The sequence below is a fragment of the Drosophila kikkawai genome, chromosome 2L (genome assembly GCF_030179895.1).
Source record: "Drosophila kikkawai strain 14028-0561.14 chromosome 2L, DkikHiC1v2, whole genome shotgun sequence".
Taxonomy (NCBI): Eukaryota; Metazoa; Arthropoda; class Insecta; order Diptera; family Drosophilidae; genus Drosophila; species Drosophila kikkawai.
In genome coordinates, this window is record NC_091728.1 from 30,071,494 (window position 1) to 30,093,129 (window position 21,636).

The window sequence follows — 21,636 nt, forward strand, 5'->3', positions numbered from 1 at the left end:
TTTGATTGTTATGAAAATTGTTCATTATCTATTCTGTTATTGTTTCTTCGTTCTACTCACAGCAAGGTACTTGACTCTGGTTTCCAGCAGATTCCACCTACTACTTGACGACCTTCCAACATTGCCATAATTTGTTAGGGACATTTTTTACACTGTTTCAGTGAACATTATTGTTAGTTGGATTTTTAAGATAAGATTAATACACTTGTTAGTCTAGTAAATAAGAAGATTCAATAAATAAAAAGCAAACCTTAAATAAAAAATATTTTTGTTTTTATCTGTGTTTCTTTGCTCTTTGCTTTATTTATGAATTGACTTATATCAGTAATTTTGTGTGTATAGTGGAGTTGTCCTAATACTATATATCCGTGTTCGTAAATGATAAAGCTTTATTCTTCTGGAAAAAATGAAGTTTAAGCGTTGGGAAAAGTTTAAGATAATTTGTTTAGCAACATTTTGTGCGATAACATGAAAGTCTTACATTTTCATTTGTATGAATTCAGCTCAAGATTTCGGCTCAACTTATCGATTATCTCCATATCCAGTCACTGTAGATCGGTTTTAGATTTTGACCAGTATGTGCTTGAATTGATGTTGAGACCTGTAATATTCATGGCTTTTTGTCTAGGCCCAGTCACATTAAACCTGCCAGGAATTCCATGTGAGGTATGCGACCTTACCCTTAACTGCGTAGATAATCGCACCCCGCTTAATAAGAAAATTAGCTGTTACATAGGCGTGCTAGGCCGTATCAACAAAAGAAATGAATGACATTCTGCAGAAGAGTGGAGTAGAAATAATGAAATTCCGATTTGTCAGCTTGAAGCCGAATGGTTAATCGTTGTCGATACGATGGATGTGCTTGTCAGATAGTAATTCGTATGATTGCGCACAAAACTTTTTGGAGTAACATTTTAATAAGATCTTATGGGTAATTCATGTATCTGCCGTGTATCAACGGTTTGCTTGAGTAGTGTAACGTGATTAAAAATGTAAACCTAAAGGAGTTTTTAAAATCCTTCTCGATTAGTGTTACAGATGAGACCTCATCCAAGAACTCAGTACCCGTATAACATTAATACCTAAATTGGAATGTAGTGTTCCTCGAAGCCTGTTTTTTAACGTTTGCATTGCCGATTTGGAGTTTGGGTACATTTCTATAGACGAGAGTGTGGAACTTTGAGTCGCCATTATCAACACTACAATCTAGTTTAGATAAACATAAAAAAAAACTTTAGGCATTTGTAGAAAGCTTGAATATATCTCTCTGGAACAGTTGAACAGCATTGGGCGGAGTAATATTCGGTGGAGTTGTACTTGTTGTAGTAGCCAGCCAGCTAGTCGGTTCCCCCTTGTCTTTCTATGTCAGCCAGACTAGGTTCGTCGGTTGCCCGTCAGGGCTCCCTGGCCTGTGTTCACCGGGTTAAGGGTAACCTAGTGTATAAGGAGATTCGGTTTCGTGCACTTCTAGCATTGCTCTTTGCTAAGCTCGTCGGATTGTCGTGGGTTTTCCTCATCTTCCCTATATACACACTGCACTACGCAAAAGAAAAGTTTTAAGTGCACTAACTGTAATCTACAGTTCAAAACAACAAAGGATATATTCGGATTCTGGAATGCGCGGACGGACCAGTAAGCTAATCAAGAGAACACCAGGAGTAGGGGTGGCTAGCTGTTATTCGCCATCCCTTTCTGTACCCTCCCTGCCATGATAACTCGAGAGATTATGTTTGCGGTTATCCCTTAATCAAAGTTTATTATTATATTATAATTCTAATTCACATTGCGGCAGCATCAAGATCGATCCACGAAAACTAATTCAAATTACTCCAACATATTGGAAAAAGAATCAATCAATCAAAACAAAGTATCGCATAAATTCAATCATATTGGCCTAATGCCCAAAACAATAACAAAGCGTTATCCAATCGCATCTTCTTATCGTCTACAAAATCTTATTCGCTCCAAAAATTCTTATCGCTGCTTACGGTGTATTTACTCCTAATCATAATGCTACGAAAATTTACTTTAATTGAATTGTAAAAAAAAAAAAAAAAAATATGTAAATATCAATCGACTAATTATATAGCGTTTCGTTATTTAAATGCACACACAAAAATGTAATATATTTTTAAAGTCAGAAATCAATATGTTTTTTTTTTTTTTTTTTTTATAAGGAGAGATCTCACTTACTCACAAATCCGGTTGAAGCAGGTTCGGTGGGCCCATCGAAGACGCTGTGCTAGATTTAATCAAGAAATGTTGTTAACTTCTGACAAATATTATTTTTGTGTTGCTCAAACGACCCTAAATTTACATTACTTGAATACAAACAGTATTATTATCAAAAAATTAGATCTACAATTTCAGCACATTGGCTCTGAATCCCTAAACAAAGAAAATTATCTGCAGCACACGTCAACGTTGATTGGCTGCAGCTCTGCACATGGCGATGCCTCCTTGCGGCATTCTCCTCCAGATCTCCTGTTCGATTCACCGCATACGAAGGGTTTGGCGTCTTCGCATGCCAGACGAGAGGTCTGTTCTCCTTATTTCATCCCGCTCTGGGATATGGTGCCGCACGTGGCACGTGCGCGTAAAGTGTAGGCTAGCGTCGCCTCACATTCGTCTCCTCCTTCTAGTTACGGCAGCAAAACCAACGGTCAACCGATCGTCGTTGCTTCTGCAGGAGCTCGTAGCTCCTTCTCCTCCTCCTCGCGTTCCTTAGGGTAGCCTAACCCGCATGGGTACTCCGACACCACGCCTGGGATGGATTGGCTGATTGGGAACGGCAGGTCGGATTAAGGTTAAATCCGAACCTTCATGTGGCACACGGTGTCGCGGCCGAAGTGTCGCTCAAAATTTGAGGTTAAGGCCGATGGGGGGTTGGGCGTGCTCGCTCGCAGGTCGATTCCAACCTCAAACGTGGCAGTCAGCGCGTGGCACGTCCAAAAGAGTACGGCGGTTGTCGCACTGATCTCGGCCAGCGGCCTCCAAAACGGTCTACCAGCCGGTGACCAACACCCGAGAACTGGCGTAATGCTGCCGCTCTGGCGCTGAAGTTGCCGGCCGACGTATCTTCCGTCTCTTTCCTACACAAAAATATGCACTTAAACACTGCCTTTCATTTGCACTTTTCACGGAAATATTTACCCCTTGTGCTGGGTTCGTTTCTCCGACACTCCTTCTGCACTGGTGAACTCCTTTTCCTTGGCCAGAAAACACTTTAAAATTTTCGGCCACGCGGTTGAAAATTTTCCACTATTATTACAACGATCAGCAGCGGTTTGCATGCGAACGTTATTAGTGCCAAAAATGAAATGAGCGAGAACTCTGACTCGAGAAGTTAGCTGTACGCAATTGCAGCGTTGCCAAACTTCACCTAACGGAGTGCTTCCAGTCGCTCTTCGCCTTTTCTGTCTTCACACGCATTCGGTGCACACGAGAAAGGGTTAGCGCTATGCCGGTAGGCTGTATGCGAGAGCAGGCCAGATAAACTTCTATCGACGCTCTCCGCTATACTCTACGTTTTGCTTGTGGGCATATGCGAATTCAAATGTGATTTGCATTTTCGCAATGTTCACAAATTAATTTCCGTATTTCTCATATATTTTATTTTCGGTTTGCGACTGGCCACCACACCACAGTTAACTTTGCAAGAGGTTTAACTCGCAGAAGGGTTAACTGACAAAAACAAAGGTCAGTTGCAAATTCCTTATCTGTGTCATGTTCTGATATCTTTCAGGTGATATACGCCCAAGGACTTGTTCGATTCGTTAGCTAGTTCGTAATACGTCGGGCTGATTTTCTTCGTTATTGATGCTTTGACGAAAACGGGTGCTAGCTTGCTACTGAACTTCTTGCCAGCATTGCTTTGAGCAAAACTGCGAGCGAATACGGTGTCTCCCACTTTCAAATGCACGACTCGACTACGCAAATTGTATACCCTAGCATTTGCTGCATGTGATTCCGAAATCTTCTTTCTAGCTTGCTGTCTCGCTACCTGTAACATGTCGGCTGTTTTTATAGCTATATCGTCAGATAATGAATTCAGATTTCGAAGCAACTCATAATCCTGTCCATTGGCTATCATGTTCTGTCCAAAACAAAGAAAATACGGGGAAAACCCTGTACTCCTATGAATACTTGATCTTAGTGATGCACTTATCGCATCGATATTTAAGTCCCAATTCGTGTGGTCCGATCCGATATAAGCTCTGATCGCGGCTAGGATCGACCTATTTACACGCTCGCTTGCATTCGCTTGCGGCGAATAAATTGCTGTACATATCTGTTTAATTCCGAACTTGGTTAGAAACGCTCTGAAATGACCCGATTTAAATTGTGATCCGTTATCGGTCAGTATCGATTCTGGAGTACCGAAGGTGTAAAATACGTGTTTCTCGAGATACTCACAGATCCTTTCAGATGTAAACTTCCGAAGTGGCTGCAAGAAATGGAATTTAGTGCAGTGATCAACTACAATTAAAAGTCCTATGTTCCCTTTCTTTGACCTTGGATATGGACCGAGAAGATCCATGTATAGTCGCTGAAATGGACGATCAGATGTAACGGGTTTACCCATAGGTGGTCTAAGAACTTTGTTAGGGCTCTTTGTTGATTTACAAACGCTACAATCTGAGACATAATTACGAATTTGAGTAACCATTCCTGGCCAGAATAGATGACGTCTGATCTTTTCGATCATCTTGTTCATGCCGATGTGAGCAGCATCGGGTGAATCATGTGCTCGCGCTAGTACTTGGTCGATGAGGTTTATTGGAATCCAAAGCTTCCATGACTCGTTTTGCAACACTTCTCCCTTAGCTGGTTCAGTTCTCTTATACACAAATTTGTCCACGACCCTGAGATCAGGAAGACGTGACTGGTTGTCCTGAATCCTTTTTCTCAGTTCGACGTACTGTTCTGAATTGAAATCAACCGAATTCAAGTCGATAATTGGTCCAAGATCCGTTATGCTCGACACTTCTGCCTCTTCGCGTCGCGAAAGCGCGTCAGCTACGACATTTTCAGATCCCTTTCGATGTTTAATCGTAAACGAAAATCCTTGCAGACGAATGGCCCATCTGGCTAGACGTCCTGATAAATCCTTCTGTCGCATTAGCCATTGAAGTGAAGCATGATCGGTAATCACACAGAACTCTTGACCTTCAATGTATGCTCTGAACTTATTGATGCCCTTGATTACAGCTAAGCACTCTAACTCGGTAACCGAATAATTTCGCTGTGCTTTAGACAGTTTTTCAGACATATATGCTATCGGTAGTTCGACTCCCTCCTCGTTTTCTTGAACTAAGACACACCCGAGACCATATAAACTTGCATCGCAAAGCAGTATAAACGGCTTCTTGAAATCTGGTGTTCTCAAAACTGGAGATGAGATTAACTTGGACTTGAGTTGAACAAATGCGTCCTCTGCTTCTTGAGTCCATGTAAGAACTTTGTTCTTCTTAAGCAAATCTGTCAGTGGTACGGCTATTGCGGCATAGTTGTCCACAAAACGTCGGTACCAACCGGCTAACCCTAGAAATCTGCGCAACTGTTTGACCGTAGTGGGTACAGGAAAATTTTCGATCGCGCTTACTTTCTCTGGATCGACTTTCAGCTCACCATCACCAATGACAAAGCCTAAATATCTGATTTGGGTCATGCAGAACTTTGACTTGGCTATGTTTATCGTTAGATTCGCGTCACGGAGATAACCTGCTATTTCCTCTAACAGTTTCATATGGGATTCGAAATCGTCAGAAAGCACCAAAAGATCGTCTAAGTAGACAAATACTCTCGTACGCAATTTCGCTGGGATAGCCAAATCCATCAATCTACACAAAGTTTGGGCCGCATTACACAGACCAAAAGGCATAACCTTATATTGGTATAACGGCCGGTTCGGTATCGTAAATGCGGTATATTGTCTGGACTTCTCCTCGAGAGGTATTTGCCAAAACGCGTGTTTCATATCAAGGCCTGTGATGAAGCGTGCGGGAGGTAAACGACTAAGTATACCGTCTATGTGCGGTAGTGGATATGCATCCTTAACAGTCAGCTTATTCACTTCCCTAGAATCTAGACACAAGCGAACTTTAGGTCCTTTCCTCACGAGAACACAGTTGCTGCTCCATGGACTTTTGGATTCTTCTATTACGCCTAGCGCTAGCATGTTCTCTAATTCGGAAAACATGAGATTTTCTTTTGCTGGCGATATTGGCCAATGACGCTGCTTAACTGGTTTCGCCTCTGCTACATCAATACAATGTTCCATCAAATGTGTCCGACCAAGACCATTCTTTTCGTAAGAAGGCAATTTGTCGATAACTGAGTCTAGTCTTACTTTTTGTTGTGCTGACAGCACGTGAATATCCGGATTCTCCGTAGCTTCGTCTTCTCGACCTATGTCTAACTCTGCTATAGAGATTTTATCATCCATAATCTTACTGAGCAATCCAAAATCGCGCCAGAAGTCTATGCCAAGATAAACATCTTGATCAAGCTCCGGAATTACAAAAAACTGTATCGGCTTCTTAACTCCCCGATAGACAATTTCTAACTCGAGTCTTCCATCTACTGTACTTTTCGAGTTGTTTGCTGTTCGAATTCTGCCTGAGCATTTACGCATTCTAGGATGGTGTTCTAGCTCCTTGGCTGCTGTTCCACCGATGCAACTTATGGATGCACCTGAATCCAACAAAGCTAGGTATTTATGCTCGTCAATGTTGATATCTGTATAAACACGATTATCAGACTTCATAAAGATTGCGGAAATTAGTTTCTGGCGACTGCCTCGAACTGCTTTCCAAAAACTTCGCAGACGCTTGGTTGAACGTCTTGTTTTGCAAACGCAGGAGCAAGAACTGACTTCTCCGAAGATTCGCTGTCTTGCGGCTGCGTAATTCGCTACTCTGACATGAAATGGCTGGTAATGATTGACATTAATCGGTTTAGGTTCGTCCGGTTTGTTATTTGACTCGTCTGGGTTTATTATTACTAATGGTTCTGTCTGTGTACCACTATCAGAATTTACTGTCTCGGATGCGACGTGTGGCAAGATTTGACCGGCGCATCCATCGGATAGTTTTCCGAAGGGTTGCATTTTTGACACCTGGGCTTGAACGTATTCTTTGCTCCGCACCCGTAGCAAAAGACGGTGCGAACTTCAAGACAATCATCAAAACGATGTCCAAGTTTGTCGCAATTCCAACACTTAAGTTGCTTTCGCTGTATAGCCGCAACTTCAGCTGTTTCACTATCATCAAACTCTTGTTCTATTTGAGACACAAAAGATCGTTGCTGAAAACCACCTCTGACTGATTGAGCTTTCATTTGCCTACAAAATTGTTCGTGCGTACGGACTTCCTCCCTGAGATGAGCTAACGTGTCTATACGCAAATGCATAAGTTCATATCGTAGTGAAGGTTTCGCTTGTCGAATAAGAAGCCTCACTAACGATTCTTCTGAGATCGGCGTGCTCAAGCGAGACACAAGTTTCTCTACTTGGAATTGGTAGTCTTCAAAAGGTTCTTTTTCAGCTTGACGCCTACTGTTTATGAACTCCCAAATGTCCATGTCCGAGTCACTCTCCTTGAACTTATTCCGAAATTCTCTGCAAAATAGAATCCAGTTAAACTGAGGAAACGAACGGTGGAATTTCCAGTACCATTCGCTCGCTTTGCCAGCGAAAAATAAATGGAGATGGTCACCTAGAAGCTGACGATTCCCATTTAAATTTTGCTGTGCTAATGCCTGTATGCGATAAAGGAACTCTTCTGTCTGTAACCCGTCCTTTAATCCATCAAACTTGATGTGCCAACTCTGAATGATGCTCGGCACCTTTTCTGGCTGAACTGTAGAACCCGATCTATCGACGCGCTGAGTGTTTAGATGAATATCATGGTAAACCGTTTCTGCTGAATGAGCTTCCCTTGGTTGATCTCGTCTATCGTTCATTCTCCTATTCGGAGTTTGAGCAGAACCACCAAGCTGTAGGTTCGCTACTTGCGCTCGTATAAACTCTGAAAGTTCTTGCCTAATGACTTGTTGCTGTGCCTGCATGGCTGTCTGTACTACTCTCTCTATGTCCTCTAAATTTTCTGCCCTAGAAATATCTCTTACAGAATCTGTGTCAAGGCTTTGCTCGAGGTGGTTCGCTGGATTATTGCGACCTGACCTCAGCGTCATTCCTGTTCGTTGTCCGCCGCCTCGGCGTTGACCTGTATTCCTGCCTCTTCTTCCGCCTGCTCTACCTCTGTTCGTATGCTCAATCGACACGCTGCAAGCCGGTAAATCGTTGTTGACAGTATTAGTACCTCCTAATCTACGATCCGCAGCTGACAATTCCGCTAAAAGATTGTTGTTCGACAAGGACAATTGTTGTGCTGTGCATTCTCGATTGCACATTGGACATCCATTGGAATCAATCATATGATCCCTGATACACTGATGGTGGAATGTATGACCGCAAGGAGTAGTTGCTGTTAAATCGCTTGCGCTCAATGGTTGCGTACAAATTGTACAAGATGTAATTTCGCCGCCTGCTGCGGCAGATAAATCGACGTTGCTGTGACGTACTGACATATCGCAAAAAAAATACTTTGGTTATATACAAATAAATTCAATAGTTTCGTGATTGATCTTATAATGACTGCATGCTCGCTATGTGAATTAAACTCCTTATGTTTCTTGATAGCTTACAAAAAGTTAAATTTCGAAGCAAAATTAATAAAAAAAAAATATAGTTTGAGTGCTTGCTTCTCGAGTTACTTTATCTGAACCGGTCAAAGATCGAAGTACCTCCAATACTTTGCAATTCCATTGAACAGACTCCCGTAGTCTAAAAGCAAGTTTAAAGAACATTCATGGAAATGAGATATCAAGTGAACTGTTGGTTCTGGTCGACTATTCCGTAGATTACTCGAAATACAATCGCAATTCCTAGAGACCTAATTCAAATTCATCCAAATCCGCAAATAAGTTCTACTTATTGTTACTTTCAATCCTTCCAAGATTACATGAATACTTCAAACTGAGTGGTCGACCTAATCCGTAGATTACTCGAATCAAGATCGCGATTCCGGCCTCGAATTCTTAGAGATCATTACATAAACTGAAAAGACCTGAAACTAAACTTCAGCAGACACTAATACAATTATTGGTAACTACTAGAGCAAAATCGTGGAGCTGAGTTTCATTCTAGTTTCCTGCACTTAGAAATCTGGCAATCTCTAGTCGGTTTCGGTGTCTAGAAGTATCACTGTTGCTTGCCCCAAATTGGTTGTGGCATTTTCTTCTTATGTAGTCAACATACAGCGATAGGTATACGGCTATTGGCCCCACGTTGGGCGCCATTTTCTTTCTATGTAGTAGCCAGCCAGCTAGTCGGTTCCCCCTTGTCTTTCTATGTCAGCCAGACTAGGTTCGTCGGTTGCCCGTCAGGGCTCCCTGGCCTGTGTTCACCGGGTTAAGGGTAACCTAGTGTATAAGGAGATTCGGTTTCGTGCACTTCTAGCATTGCTCTTTGCTAAGCTCGTCGGATTGTCGTGGGTTTTCCTCATCTTCCCTATATACACACTGCACTACGCAAAAGAAAAGTTTTAAGTGCACTAACTGTAATCTACAGTTCAAAACAACAAAGGATATATTCGGATTCTGGAATGCGCGGACGGACCAGTAAGCTAATCAAGAGAACACCAGGAGTAGGGGTGGCTAGCTGTTATTCGCCATCCCTTTCTGTACCCTCCCTGCCATGATAACTCGAGAGATTATGTTTGCGGTTATCCCTTAATCAAAGTTTATTATTATATTATAATTCTAATTCACATTGCGGCAGCATCAAGATCGATCCACGAAAACTAATTCAAATTACTCCAACATATTGGAAAAAGAATCAATCAATCAAAACAAAGTATCGCATAAATTCAATCATATTGGCCTAATGCCCAAAACAATAACAAAGCGTTATCCAATCGCATCTTCTTATCGTCTACAAAATCTTATTCGCTCCAAAAATTCTTATCGCTGCTTACGGTGTATTTACTCCTAATCATAATGCTACGAAAATTTACTTTAATTGAATTGTAAAAAAAAAAAAAATATATGTAAATATCAATCGACTAATTATATAGCGTTTCGTTATTTAAATGCACACACAAAAATGTAATATATTTTTAAAGTCAGAAATCAATATGTTTTTTTTTTTTTTTTTTTTTATAAGGAGAGATCTCACTTACTCACAAATCCGGTTGAAGCAGGTTCGGTGGGCCCATCGAAGACGCTGTGCTAGATTTAATCAAGAAATGTTGTTAACTTCTGACAAATATTATTTTTGTGTTGCTCAAACGACCCTAAATTTACATTACTTGAATACAAACAGTATTATTATCAAAAAATTAGATCTACAATTTCAGCACATTGGCTCTGAATCCCTAAACAAAGAAAATTATCTGCAGCACACGTCAACGTTGATTGGCTGCAGCTCTGCACATGGCGATGCCTCCTTGCGGCATTCTCCTCCAGATCTCCTGTTCGATTCACCGCATACGAAGGGTTTGGCGTCTTCGCATGCCAGACGAGAGGTCTGTTCTCCTTATTTCATCCCGCTCTGGGATATGGTGCCGCACGTGGCACGTGCGCGTAAAGTGTAGGCTAGCGTCGCCTCACATTCGTCTCCTCCTTCTAGTTACGGCAGCAAAACCAACGGTCAACCGATCGTCGTTGCTTCTGCAGGAGCTCGTAGCTCCTTCTCCTCCTCCTCGCGTTCCTTAGGGTAGCCTAACCCGCATGGGTACTCCGACACCACGCCTGGGATGGATTGGCTGATTGGGAACGGCAGGTCGGATTAAGGTTAAATCCGAACCTTCATGTGGCACACGGTGTCGCGGCCGAAGTGTCGCTCAAAATTTGAGGTTAAGGCCGATGGGGGGTTGGGCGTGCTCGCTCGCAGGTCGATTCCAACCTCAAACGTGGCAGTCAGCGCGTGGCACGTCCAAAAGAGTACGGCGGTTGTCGCACTGATCTCGGCCAGCGGCCTCCAAAACGGTCTACCAGCCGGTGACCAACACCCGAGAACTGGCGTAATGCTGCCGCTCTGGCGCTGAAGTTGCCGGCCGACGTATCTTCCGTCTCTTTCCTACACAAAAATATGCACTTAAACACTGCCTTTCATTTGCACTTTTCACGGAAATATTTACCCCTTGTGCTGGGTTCGTTTCTCCGACACTCCTTCTGCACTGGTGAACTCCTTTTCCTTGGCCAGAAAACACTTTAAAATTTTCGGCCACGCGGTTGAAAATTTTCCACTATTATTACAACGATCAGCAGCGGTTTGCATGCGAACGTTATTAGTGCCAAAAATGAAATGAGCGAGAACTCTGACTCGAGAAGTTAGCTGTACGCAATTGCAGCGTTGCCAAACTTCACCTAACGGAGTGCTTCCAGTCGCTCTTCGCCTTTTCTGTCTTCACACGCATTCGGTGCACACGAGAAAGGGTTAGCGCTATGCCGGTAGGCTGTATGCGAGAGCAGGCCAGATAAACTTCTATCGACGCTCTCCGCTATACTCTACGTTTTGCTTGTGGGCATATGCGAATTCAAATGTGATTTGCATTTTCGCAATGTTCACAAATTAATTTCCGTATTTCTCATATATTTTATTTTCGGTTTGCGACTGGCCACCACATTGTCGCATTGGGGATTCAATATGGCTGGCGTCATCGGTTCAATCATTCCTTTTTTCTTTTCTCAGGTTGATGAGTGTGCCTAAATGTTTACGCTTCGTGAGTTTTCTTAAGACTGTTAAAGCTGCTAAATTAAAACTAGATTCGATAAATAAGTCTTTCAAATTTCCGCATTTTATATTTATTACCATAACCAGTTTAAATAGATTTATAAGTTAATTCGCTCAATTAAACGCATCTGTGATTTATTAAAAATGTTGAACCACAATTTAAAATATAATTCTAAAAGATTTATTTATAGTTCCAGCATAGATTGCTAATCATAGTGACAGCTAGCTTACATATAAATAAAAATGCATTTCTTATTTATATATACAAAAATACACTTACCGTTTGTTGCCCTCAAAGTCTTCTAGTTCTATACGTAAGGTGTATTCTTCGTTATTTGTCAACATATATATATTTTCATTTCCAAGCCAAAATTCTTTACTTGGTTCACCAAATCCGTTTTTGTAATCTGACCAATCCCTATTAAAGTTTTCACGGGGCTCACCAAACTCATCGCGACGTTGTATGACCTAAAGAATTTATTTCTATGTGTTAATAAATATTATTTTAAATAAATTATTTTACCGTCCAGCCGCCCTCAGTTGTTTCTTGATCACAGTACACCTTTAGAAACCAATATGTAGTCCCACGAATTTGTAAATAAAATACTCCAGATTTTTTCATTCCAGCACTCATCAAATCAGCACATGAAAATCCCTAAAATTATAGAATACAAGTAGTTTAATAGATGGCTTTTTTTATGTATTAGATAACTGTTGATTGCTGCAAGGGTATAAAACGGTGCAGGGTATTATAATTTTAGTCATACTCTTCTTTGTATTGCAGGTTGTATTCATGTTAGTCGGAACGACAACATCCCTGCAGTACCACATTTCATCAATAGGCCTTTTCATCAACAAATCATCAACGCGCGGAATATATAAAAAGGTGAGTAAAGTGAAGTGTTTTTAATTAAATAATAGCCTATGTGTATTATTTTATTTATTATATATTATATTATTTTTTTCTTTTCTGACTGCAGTAATGGCCAACATATTGAAACGAGGATCATTTGGGTAAATTCTATTTATTTGTATTCTTATGTATTCTCTTGATTAATTATTATTTTTTTGTAGATGCAATTGCCCAAGTCGATAGAACTGAGCCTCCAGAGAAGTTACTGCGCAAAAAATTTGGTCTACGTCAATAAAAAGCGGAAAACCGAGGAGCAAACAGACCTTGAGGCCTTTCAATATTTGGATTTAATGTTAAGTGTTTATATTTCTGTCTTAGTGTTGGTTTAGAATTAGTAAGAATATATAATATTCATAAAATTTCAAGAATTTAATTTTATATATGAAAAAAAAAATCATCAATAATTCATCGATGAATCATCATCATTTCATCGATCAAATGTTGATGAAATGTTGATGAAATGCTGATGAAATGTTGATGAAATACTGATGAAATACTGATGAAATGTTGATGAAATACTGATAAAATGTTGATGAAATACTGATGAAATGTTGATGATTTGTTGATGAATCATCAACATTTCATCAGTATTTCATCAACATTTCATCAACATTTCATCAACATTTCATCAGTATTTCATCAACATTTCATCAGTATTTCATCAACATTTCATCAGTATTCCATCAACATTTCATCAGTATTTCATCATCCTTTCATCAGTATTTCATCAGTAATTCATCGATGAAATAATGATGAAATACTGATGAATTGCTGTTGATGACAGCCTATGACATGCCCATGTTAAATTCATCAGTAATTTGTATGGCAATTCATCGATGAATCATCAACAAAACGCTTCGGCTATTGATGAAACATTGATGAAATGTTGATGAATGGTACTGCAGGGATTATATTAGTTTACTATAGCCTATATCATGCAGCTGTCATAGAAATTTTGGCACATCGGAAGAATTGTTTAGTTTCAAGGCTAAGTGCATCGGAAGAAGTGTTTTTTTATGCCACATCTCATAGGGTGGTTTTCTTATATTTTCCAACTCTCTACTTGGGGACCTATTAACTAATTAAGTTGCTGTTAAAACAGCTTTACCCCAAAAACTTTTATTAAGTTTAGTACAGTTAATCATAGAGCGAGCTTTTTCGGTGATTGTTCTAGCCATCCGCTCTGCAACACCATTTAATTGTGGGGTATGAGGAACCGTTAAATGACAGCTGATACCTTTTAATACACAAAATTCACGCATTTCATTAGAGAGGTATTCCCTGCCATTATCAATATATAGGTTTACTATTTTTAAGTTGAAATGAGCCTCACTTTTCGCCACAAAGTCTTTGAATACAAAAAACACGTCTGAATTATAAGTTATTAAATATGTCACACAGTAATGTGTGAACTGATCAATAAATACTACATAGTAATTTTTATTATCAATAGTTGAGGGCGTAATCGGACCACAAACGTCAGAATGAACTACGAACAATGGGCGGTCAATATTTTCTTTGTTTTTAAATTTCTCAAATTTTATTTTATATTTTGCTGTACGCTTTTAATAAGTTCAACATCTTCAAACAAGCGATTTCGTTTAATTTGTAAGAATTTTCCTACACTAATATATCCTAACCTTTTATGTCACAAGAGATATTCCGCATCATTTATAATTTTGGATGTACAAGTATATACTTTACTATTTAAATCAAATTTCACAATCGGTATACCATCTTTGATTACTTTTATACCATCCGGATTAAATTCGACGGACATTTCAGCATCTAGCATCTTCTTCGCGGATAGTAAATTGTGCGGGATTTCCTTGCAATACAGCACATTTTGTAATGCAATGTTTTTCCCGGAACTGTTAAGACTAACTAGTTCTTTCGCAATAGCACACACAAATTCTCCACGCTTTGCAATCTCAATCACTACACTCGGATTTATATTCGCATACTCAGAAAATAAAGTTATCTGACGGCCCTGAATCTATATACATATATAAAAATGGAGACAAAAAATGTTAGCAATCACACCACAAGAGAACGGAGTTGTTTGTAAATGCCAAAAGAAGGTTATAGCATAAGAAAACTTTGGTAAAACCTTCTGGAAATGTCCCTAGCGGCTCAACAGATGTACACACTGTTGTATGTAAAATTCTGAAACACCCTACAAATTGCATAGCTGCGTTGAGATTGTGTATCAATGAAATCGGTAAAAAAAAATATTGAAACAAAAAGAATTGAGTTAACGAAGCATTACCAAAGTGAGCTTAATGCCTGCTGTTAGACGATCAAGACTTGGATGGCGTTCAAGCAATGCAATAAGAAGTCAGAATTTCCGTAATAGCCGGACGCAAGAGGAACGTACAGAAAGAAATGCATCGATACGTGGCCAGATGGCACAGCTTCGCGCTGCACAAAGACCACCTCAAGCCCGACAAAATAATAGAAGACGAACGGCAAATAAAAACTTGAATCGCGCTGCATTCGCAAACAATTCTGAAACATCCTACAATGATGTCTGTCGTATGTCAGCATTGCAATGCACTGAAGTTTCGGCTGGAAACCCCCGGCTTATGCTGTGCAGGTGGCAAAATTAAATTGCCTCATCCATTTGGCTCATCCACCAGAGCCATTGTATTCGATACTATATGGAAATTCAGACCAAACAAACAGTTTCCTAAAGCTTGCACAAAATTATAACGGATGCTTTCAAATGACGTCATTTGGAGCAGAGGTTGTTCATCAATCAGGCTACAATCCAATTTATAAGGTAATGGCGTCTCTTTATTATCAAAATAACCAACACACATTTTTTCGAAATTGCATCCCAACATTCAGATTCAAGCCCAAATTCACCACCGAGCGGGCGCTTTGTTACCACCATAAAACAAGGATCATAAATTCCTTCAGATCTATTTCATTGAGTCGGAAGTTGAACAAAATCACCGCTGTGCAATTTTTACTGCAACTAAACGTAAAATTATCGAACAATTGCAAAATCTTCTACATGAGCATAATGAATTGGTCAGATTGTTCAAAATCGCATTGGATATAATGAATTATGACGAACACAAAATCATTATCAGCGCTGACAAAAGACCCACTGGTAGCCATGCAAGACAATTTAGTGCTTCCACTATCAATGAAGTCGCAGTGGTGATTGTTGGCGGGAATGTGGAATCACGCGATATTGTTCTTAAGCGTCGGGATAACGGCCAATTGCAGCGCGTTTATGAGACTCATCCGTAATATGATGCTCTTCAATACCCGTTGATGTTCTGTCGTGGAGAAGATGGGTATCACTTCAACATAAAGATGGTCAAGCCAACGACAGGTTTGTTAACAAGTCATCACTTCTTTTTGATTCTACAACTAAGTTTGAATTCAAATTTTAAGAGAAGAAACGAATAAGGTCAGCTCTATAAATTTTTATGCATGTCGATTCATGATTCGACTAGATGTTGACAATCATCTGTTAAGATACCGCCGTTTGTTTCAACAATACTGTGTCGACATGTACGTCAAAGTAAAAACGGAACGTCTCAATCTCAGTTTCTTAACGGACAACCGCGTACCGTTGCATAATCTCTGATGATTTAGATTCCGCAGCATTATAATAATTGATCCCACCTTTAGTTGCAAATTATGCGGCGGAGTTCCTGGCACATCCAGTAAGTTCAAAAATTCATCTATTATCGGTCCTGTTGCGACTAACTCAGTAAGCAAATATACGAAAATGGTTAACTAGCGGAGAATCACCCTTCAATTTTAAAGCCAATAGTTGTTTGCGTAATGGAAGTTAAGATGCCAGGCTTTTACGCTCGTAAATATTATCCAAATTCTCAAAAATCTCCTTAGTCGAGTTCCCATTGTTGACAAACACTAAAAAGGAGTCACTCAAATATTCAATTATAATACTCTGCATTTCTCTCTGCTCGCTTCACTTCCTTATTTTCATCATCACTTGGTTTCTCGTCAATTACTTTTAGCAACTCGTTTTCCTCTAACAAAGCCCTGACTCTAAGAGCCTATTTACACCAGGCTGCGTTTTTGCGTTATTGCGTTAACTCAGTAAACGTAGTTTTTTTTACTAGTAGTTTTTAGTGGTGGGAAAAAGTTGCGTCCAAGTTGCGTTCATATCGATAACAACAGATTTGTTTGATTGTCGTGTCGATTACAAGAAATTTGTTAGATTTCTACTCGATATTGGGACTATCGAACAAGTTCCACAACCAAAACGGTAAAAGAAACAAAGTAGCCGACGATTGATAATTCAAATTATTCAATCTGATTTCAAAAACGACCGAAAATAGATTTGTGTGATACACAATGTGTGAAGAAGAAGAGCTGTCGTTGGGGGCACTTCTAGGGGATTGGACGGAAAATGTCTTAGCCAGTCGTCCATTCCTGAGACTGGCCAGTGAAAGAATTGTCGGGACCAATTGGAAGAACTACTAGAAAAGAAAAAAAAGCGGACTCCGCTTCATCAGGAAGACAGAAACAAACTTAAAACCAAACAATTAAAATAAAAATCTATAAATTTAAAATGTATATGCAAATTATTTATTGGAAATGTACGCCCAACGCTTGCCTAATGCGTTATGCACTTTCGGTTGCATTTCCTATACAAGTTTCTTGATCAGGTTGTCCCTTCCCTGAATTTTGAAGCTCCTCGAAGGTTGCTGAAGACATCCCAGCCAAATCCATGAACTTTAAATTTATGTTGCTCTATTGCTTATATTACCAAGCTGTCGTCGTTGTTCATTTTCGTAGTATTTTTTTGTTTCAAATAATTTCAAACAAGCTGTCAAAAACTAACGCAATAACGCAACTTTTGTAGTATAAACTAGCGTCTTGCGTTATTGCGTTAATTCCGATTTCGATAGGTAACTCAGGTCGCTGTAAATATACTATAAATTTCCATATGGAATACTTTTCCCCGTTAAAAGGTGTTATGTTTCTCTTTTCTTTTTCAATCTTCCGAGAAAAACTGCACTTCTTAGAATTTGTTTTGCTATCCTGCTCTAACACTCGCACTGAAAATGAAAATTGTACGCCAATTTGGTGCGCCGTTATACATACATACATATATGTATATGTACCAGAGAACTGCGAGGGTGGCATTTTTTTGCACTCTACTCAGACCCAACTAAATTCGGGTGCCGGTGCCACTCACCACCGAGCATCAAAGTAATAGACAAACACCCACAAGAAAACATCTGTGTGTTGCAAGTACTCTGTGAGTTGAGCACCCGATCATTACGGTACTTTTCGTCAGCGGGTGCCGATCACACTCGCACTCAAAAAGGGCACGAGAAAAACAACTACATATGTATGCAAAAAGAGTGGCAAGAAAAAAACACATTTATGACCTGGGTGTCGGGACGACACACATGAAGAACACAACTATGCAAAAAGAGTTGCAAGAAAGAAACGCATTTATGACCTGGGTGTCTTGAAAACACCCGGGTGTTTGGTACGACACCCGGGTGTTTGTGACATGATCGCCTTCTTTGTTTTGAACACTTATTAGCGATCGGATTCATTCTAGTTTGGATGTCTGTACACAGACTCCTTATCTGCATTCTTTTTATAAAAATTGTAAAAGAACGAAATAATTATCCTCTTTTATGTAATTTTTATTATTATTATTTTATTTTAAAATTTTTATTTCTCTTTTCATAACCTTTTTAATTTATAACTTTCAATTTAAAAAAATAAAAAACCACAACCCAAAAAAGCAACAAAATATAATATATAATAAGTATACATTTAAAAAAAATGTAGACTTAAAAAACAGACTTGAAAAATGGTTGCAGAATCTTAAAAATTTGCCAAGCCAAAATGAAGTTTCTTTTAATATATTCTAAAATATTTAAGGCCATTAAAAATTAAAAAAAAAAACGAAATTGTAAAAAAAATACACGCTCACGACAATCGGGCGGGCGCGTGTCATTTTTTGTATGTATACATTTTTTATGGGTGTCCGAAAAGACAACCTAAAAAAAGAAGAGTGAACCCGATCATCCATTTTCACCCTTCCTTTTTTAGCTTGCCTTTTCAAAAAACCATCGGGTGCCAAATACACCCGGGTGTTTCTTATTGCAGCAAATAAGGTGCCATAAACACTGGGGTGTCTGAGACATCCGGTGTTTGGCCGGTGCACTTGTAGTTCCGGTGGCATGCTGCAGTTGTACGTTGTTCACTTTTTTATACCCTTGCAGGGTATTATAATTTCAGTCAGAATTTTGCAACGCAGTGAAGGAGACGTTTCCGACCCTATAAAGTATATATATTCTTGATCAGCATCAACAGCCGAGTCGATCTAGCCATGTCTGTTTGTCCCTCAGTTTCAATGCTATCTGAATGAAACTTTGCATATAGTCTTCTATATACTCTCACTGCTATATACATATGTCGGAACGGGCTGCCATACAAATGTTCGATACATTTTTAGAAAAAAAATTATAACTTTGCTGTTTTTTAACATTTTTGCACAATTTTTTAGATATGACCATTTTATATGCTGTTGAGCCGGCTTGAGGTCAGGGAGGGGGGTGGAGTATAAACATAAATAAAAGGCTTTTTATTTCGTTTTGGTCCGATATATTTCGGTTGAACTGTCGTCAACCGTCTTCAGGGCAACTATAACAATGTTAAACATTTAATCAACATAAAATTTACAATAAAAACATAACTTTTTTGACCTACATTATTTTACACGTCCGCTCTGTTCGACGTGGAGTTTTGTACTGTTTTTCTTCTAATTAGGTGTCTGTATATGTGAGCGCAGTTTTCACAAACCACAAAAAAAATGACCATTTTATATTATTTCAGAATTTCGATAAAAATTTCATGAAAATCGGACGACTACATCTTATAGCTGCCATAGGAACGATCGGGAAATTAATAGGAAAAAATTATAATTTCGTTGTCGTTCCTATGGCAGCTATATGATATAGTCGTCCGATTTTCAAAAAATTAAAACCGAAATTCTGAAATAATAATTTAAGTTATTGGTGTAAGTCTCGAGTTCTGGGGTTGGCCAATGATGCCGCTAGGTGGTTGGTGTGAGCCAGAAGCCGTTCATTGTATCGACTTGAGTGTCTGTTGATTCTTTCCCTCACTGTTAGCATGTGGGGGTCGTTAGCGATGTCTGCATTTCTAGCAACACAGGGTGCATTTGTGATCGTGCGCTGCGCCCGGTTTTGGACCCTTTGTACTTTCATGACGTTAGAGTCGGACGCAGTACCTCATATCTGGATGCAATAGGTCATAGCAGGGACAACTATTGCATGATTCTGCTATTTTGGTGGGGTGCTGCCTTCACATGGGCCGCTTATCCAGGATCAATCCCAGGTATTTGGCCTGAGGAGATTGAGGAATTAGCGCGTCCTACAGTTTAACTCTAGGGAGGATTTTGCGTCTCAGGGAAAAATTGCAGAACCATGTTGAGGTTTACTAGCTGGTAAATTGCCTTGAGAGCAGCACTTCTTAGCTCAATTACCAATGGGATGTGATCAGAACAATGTTCTAAACGCTCTGAGATGGATATGTGCTCAGAGCGAATCCCCCCATATATAACAAAATATATTGCAGTTGGCGTATGCTGTCTGTACGGGTAGTGCTTGGGACCTTCGGTTGCAAGGACTTGGATGTTGGAACCGTTTGCTAATACTCCACCACCAAAGTCGATGAAGTGCATTCCAGTCACCGGCAATTAGGAATTTGGGTCCTAGTTCCTCAAATAGTATTCTAAAGTCCTCATAGGAGCGCTGGAAGTTTGGAGGACAATAAATAGAGGCAATGGTAATTTCATCTTGATCCGTATTAACTTTAACTGCGACACATTAAGCACTTTGATGTTCCATTGTTAAAATTGGTAGTGTTTGAAACAGGACTTTATGATGACTGCAAAGACCCCATGAAGGCGATCGGCGGGATGGTTATATAGGTGAACGTCATATCCGTGTAGTTTGTAGTATGACCGAGAGCAGAAGTATGTTTCGCTAACCAACATAACATAATATCTATGTGATGTTTATGAACATTCTTCTTCCTTCAAAGTGAACGCTCTTCCAGTGCCGCTGCACTTAATCCCTTGCGCCCTCTCTTAAATAGCGAAGGTACAGTGGTAAGTCTTAATATGGTAAGTCTTAATGTGGTAAGTCTCTTAATGTGGTCTGCTTCTCGAAATATTGTAAAAAATATATTTCTTACGGTAAACTCACCATCACCTGTTGGCTGTGTGATAACATAGTACATGCCAAGTGCATTGGTGTTGTTGCACGGACAGTAAATGACGTGGCCAAAAATTTTGACGTGTTGCCCCCGGGGGGTCCCAACAGTTGTCCTCTCAGGGCCCTAGTCCAATTCCCTGGCCAGGGTGTCAGGCCCGGACTACCGGCCGAAATTGGTAAGGTGGACAATCAGTTTGCCTTGCCAGAACCCCTTATGACAATACCACCAACGAAACGCGGCTTCCCCTGATCAAGCATCGGAAGATGTTATAGCTTTTATCCAAAGCAAAATAAAAGCCGATAAGAAAAAAATTAAGGTGGAAAAATTTTAATTTTCTTATCCTAGAGTCAAGTAAGACCTCAACCGTAACTCCAGTGATTGCCCGAATTGGATGCTAATCTAATATGTATATGCCTACCTGCGCATATTTCGGTACTTTTCTATTTCTCTTTACTATTCTTCTCTGATAAGAAAACACGTGATTTCTTTTATGTATTCTTTCGACACCTTCACTACCGTTCGAACTAGCAAAGCGTTCACGTCGTCTTAAGCGGCTCCAAAATTGTAAAATTTATAAACTGACATAAATAAAGCCTTATTAAATATGATTCTAGGAACATTTTACGTCTTACAATTCCGTCCCGAAAAACTAACCAACTCCCTTGGTATC

General features: G+C 39.7%; 1 protein-coding gene across 2 annotated transcripts in view; it reads right to left on the reverse strand.

Moving 5' to 3' along the window:
- Positions 1-21,636, reverse strand: part of LOC108076447 (fibrinogen-like protein 1) — a 181,548-nt gene that overhangs the window by 76,812 nt on the left and 83,100 nt on the right. For both annotated transcript variants that reach the window (XM_041776515.2, XM_041776518.2), the window contains 2 exons: positions 12,324-12,455; positions 12,081-12,268 (listed from right to left, as the gene is read on the reverse strand). In XM_041776515.2, the coding sequence (XP_041632449.1) occupies positions 12,081-12,268; positions 12,324-12,455 (320 nt within the window). The remainder of the gene's footprint in view (positions 1-12,080; positions 12,269-12,323; positions 12,456-21,636) is intronic.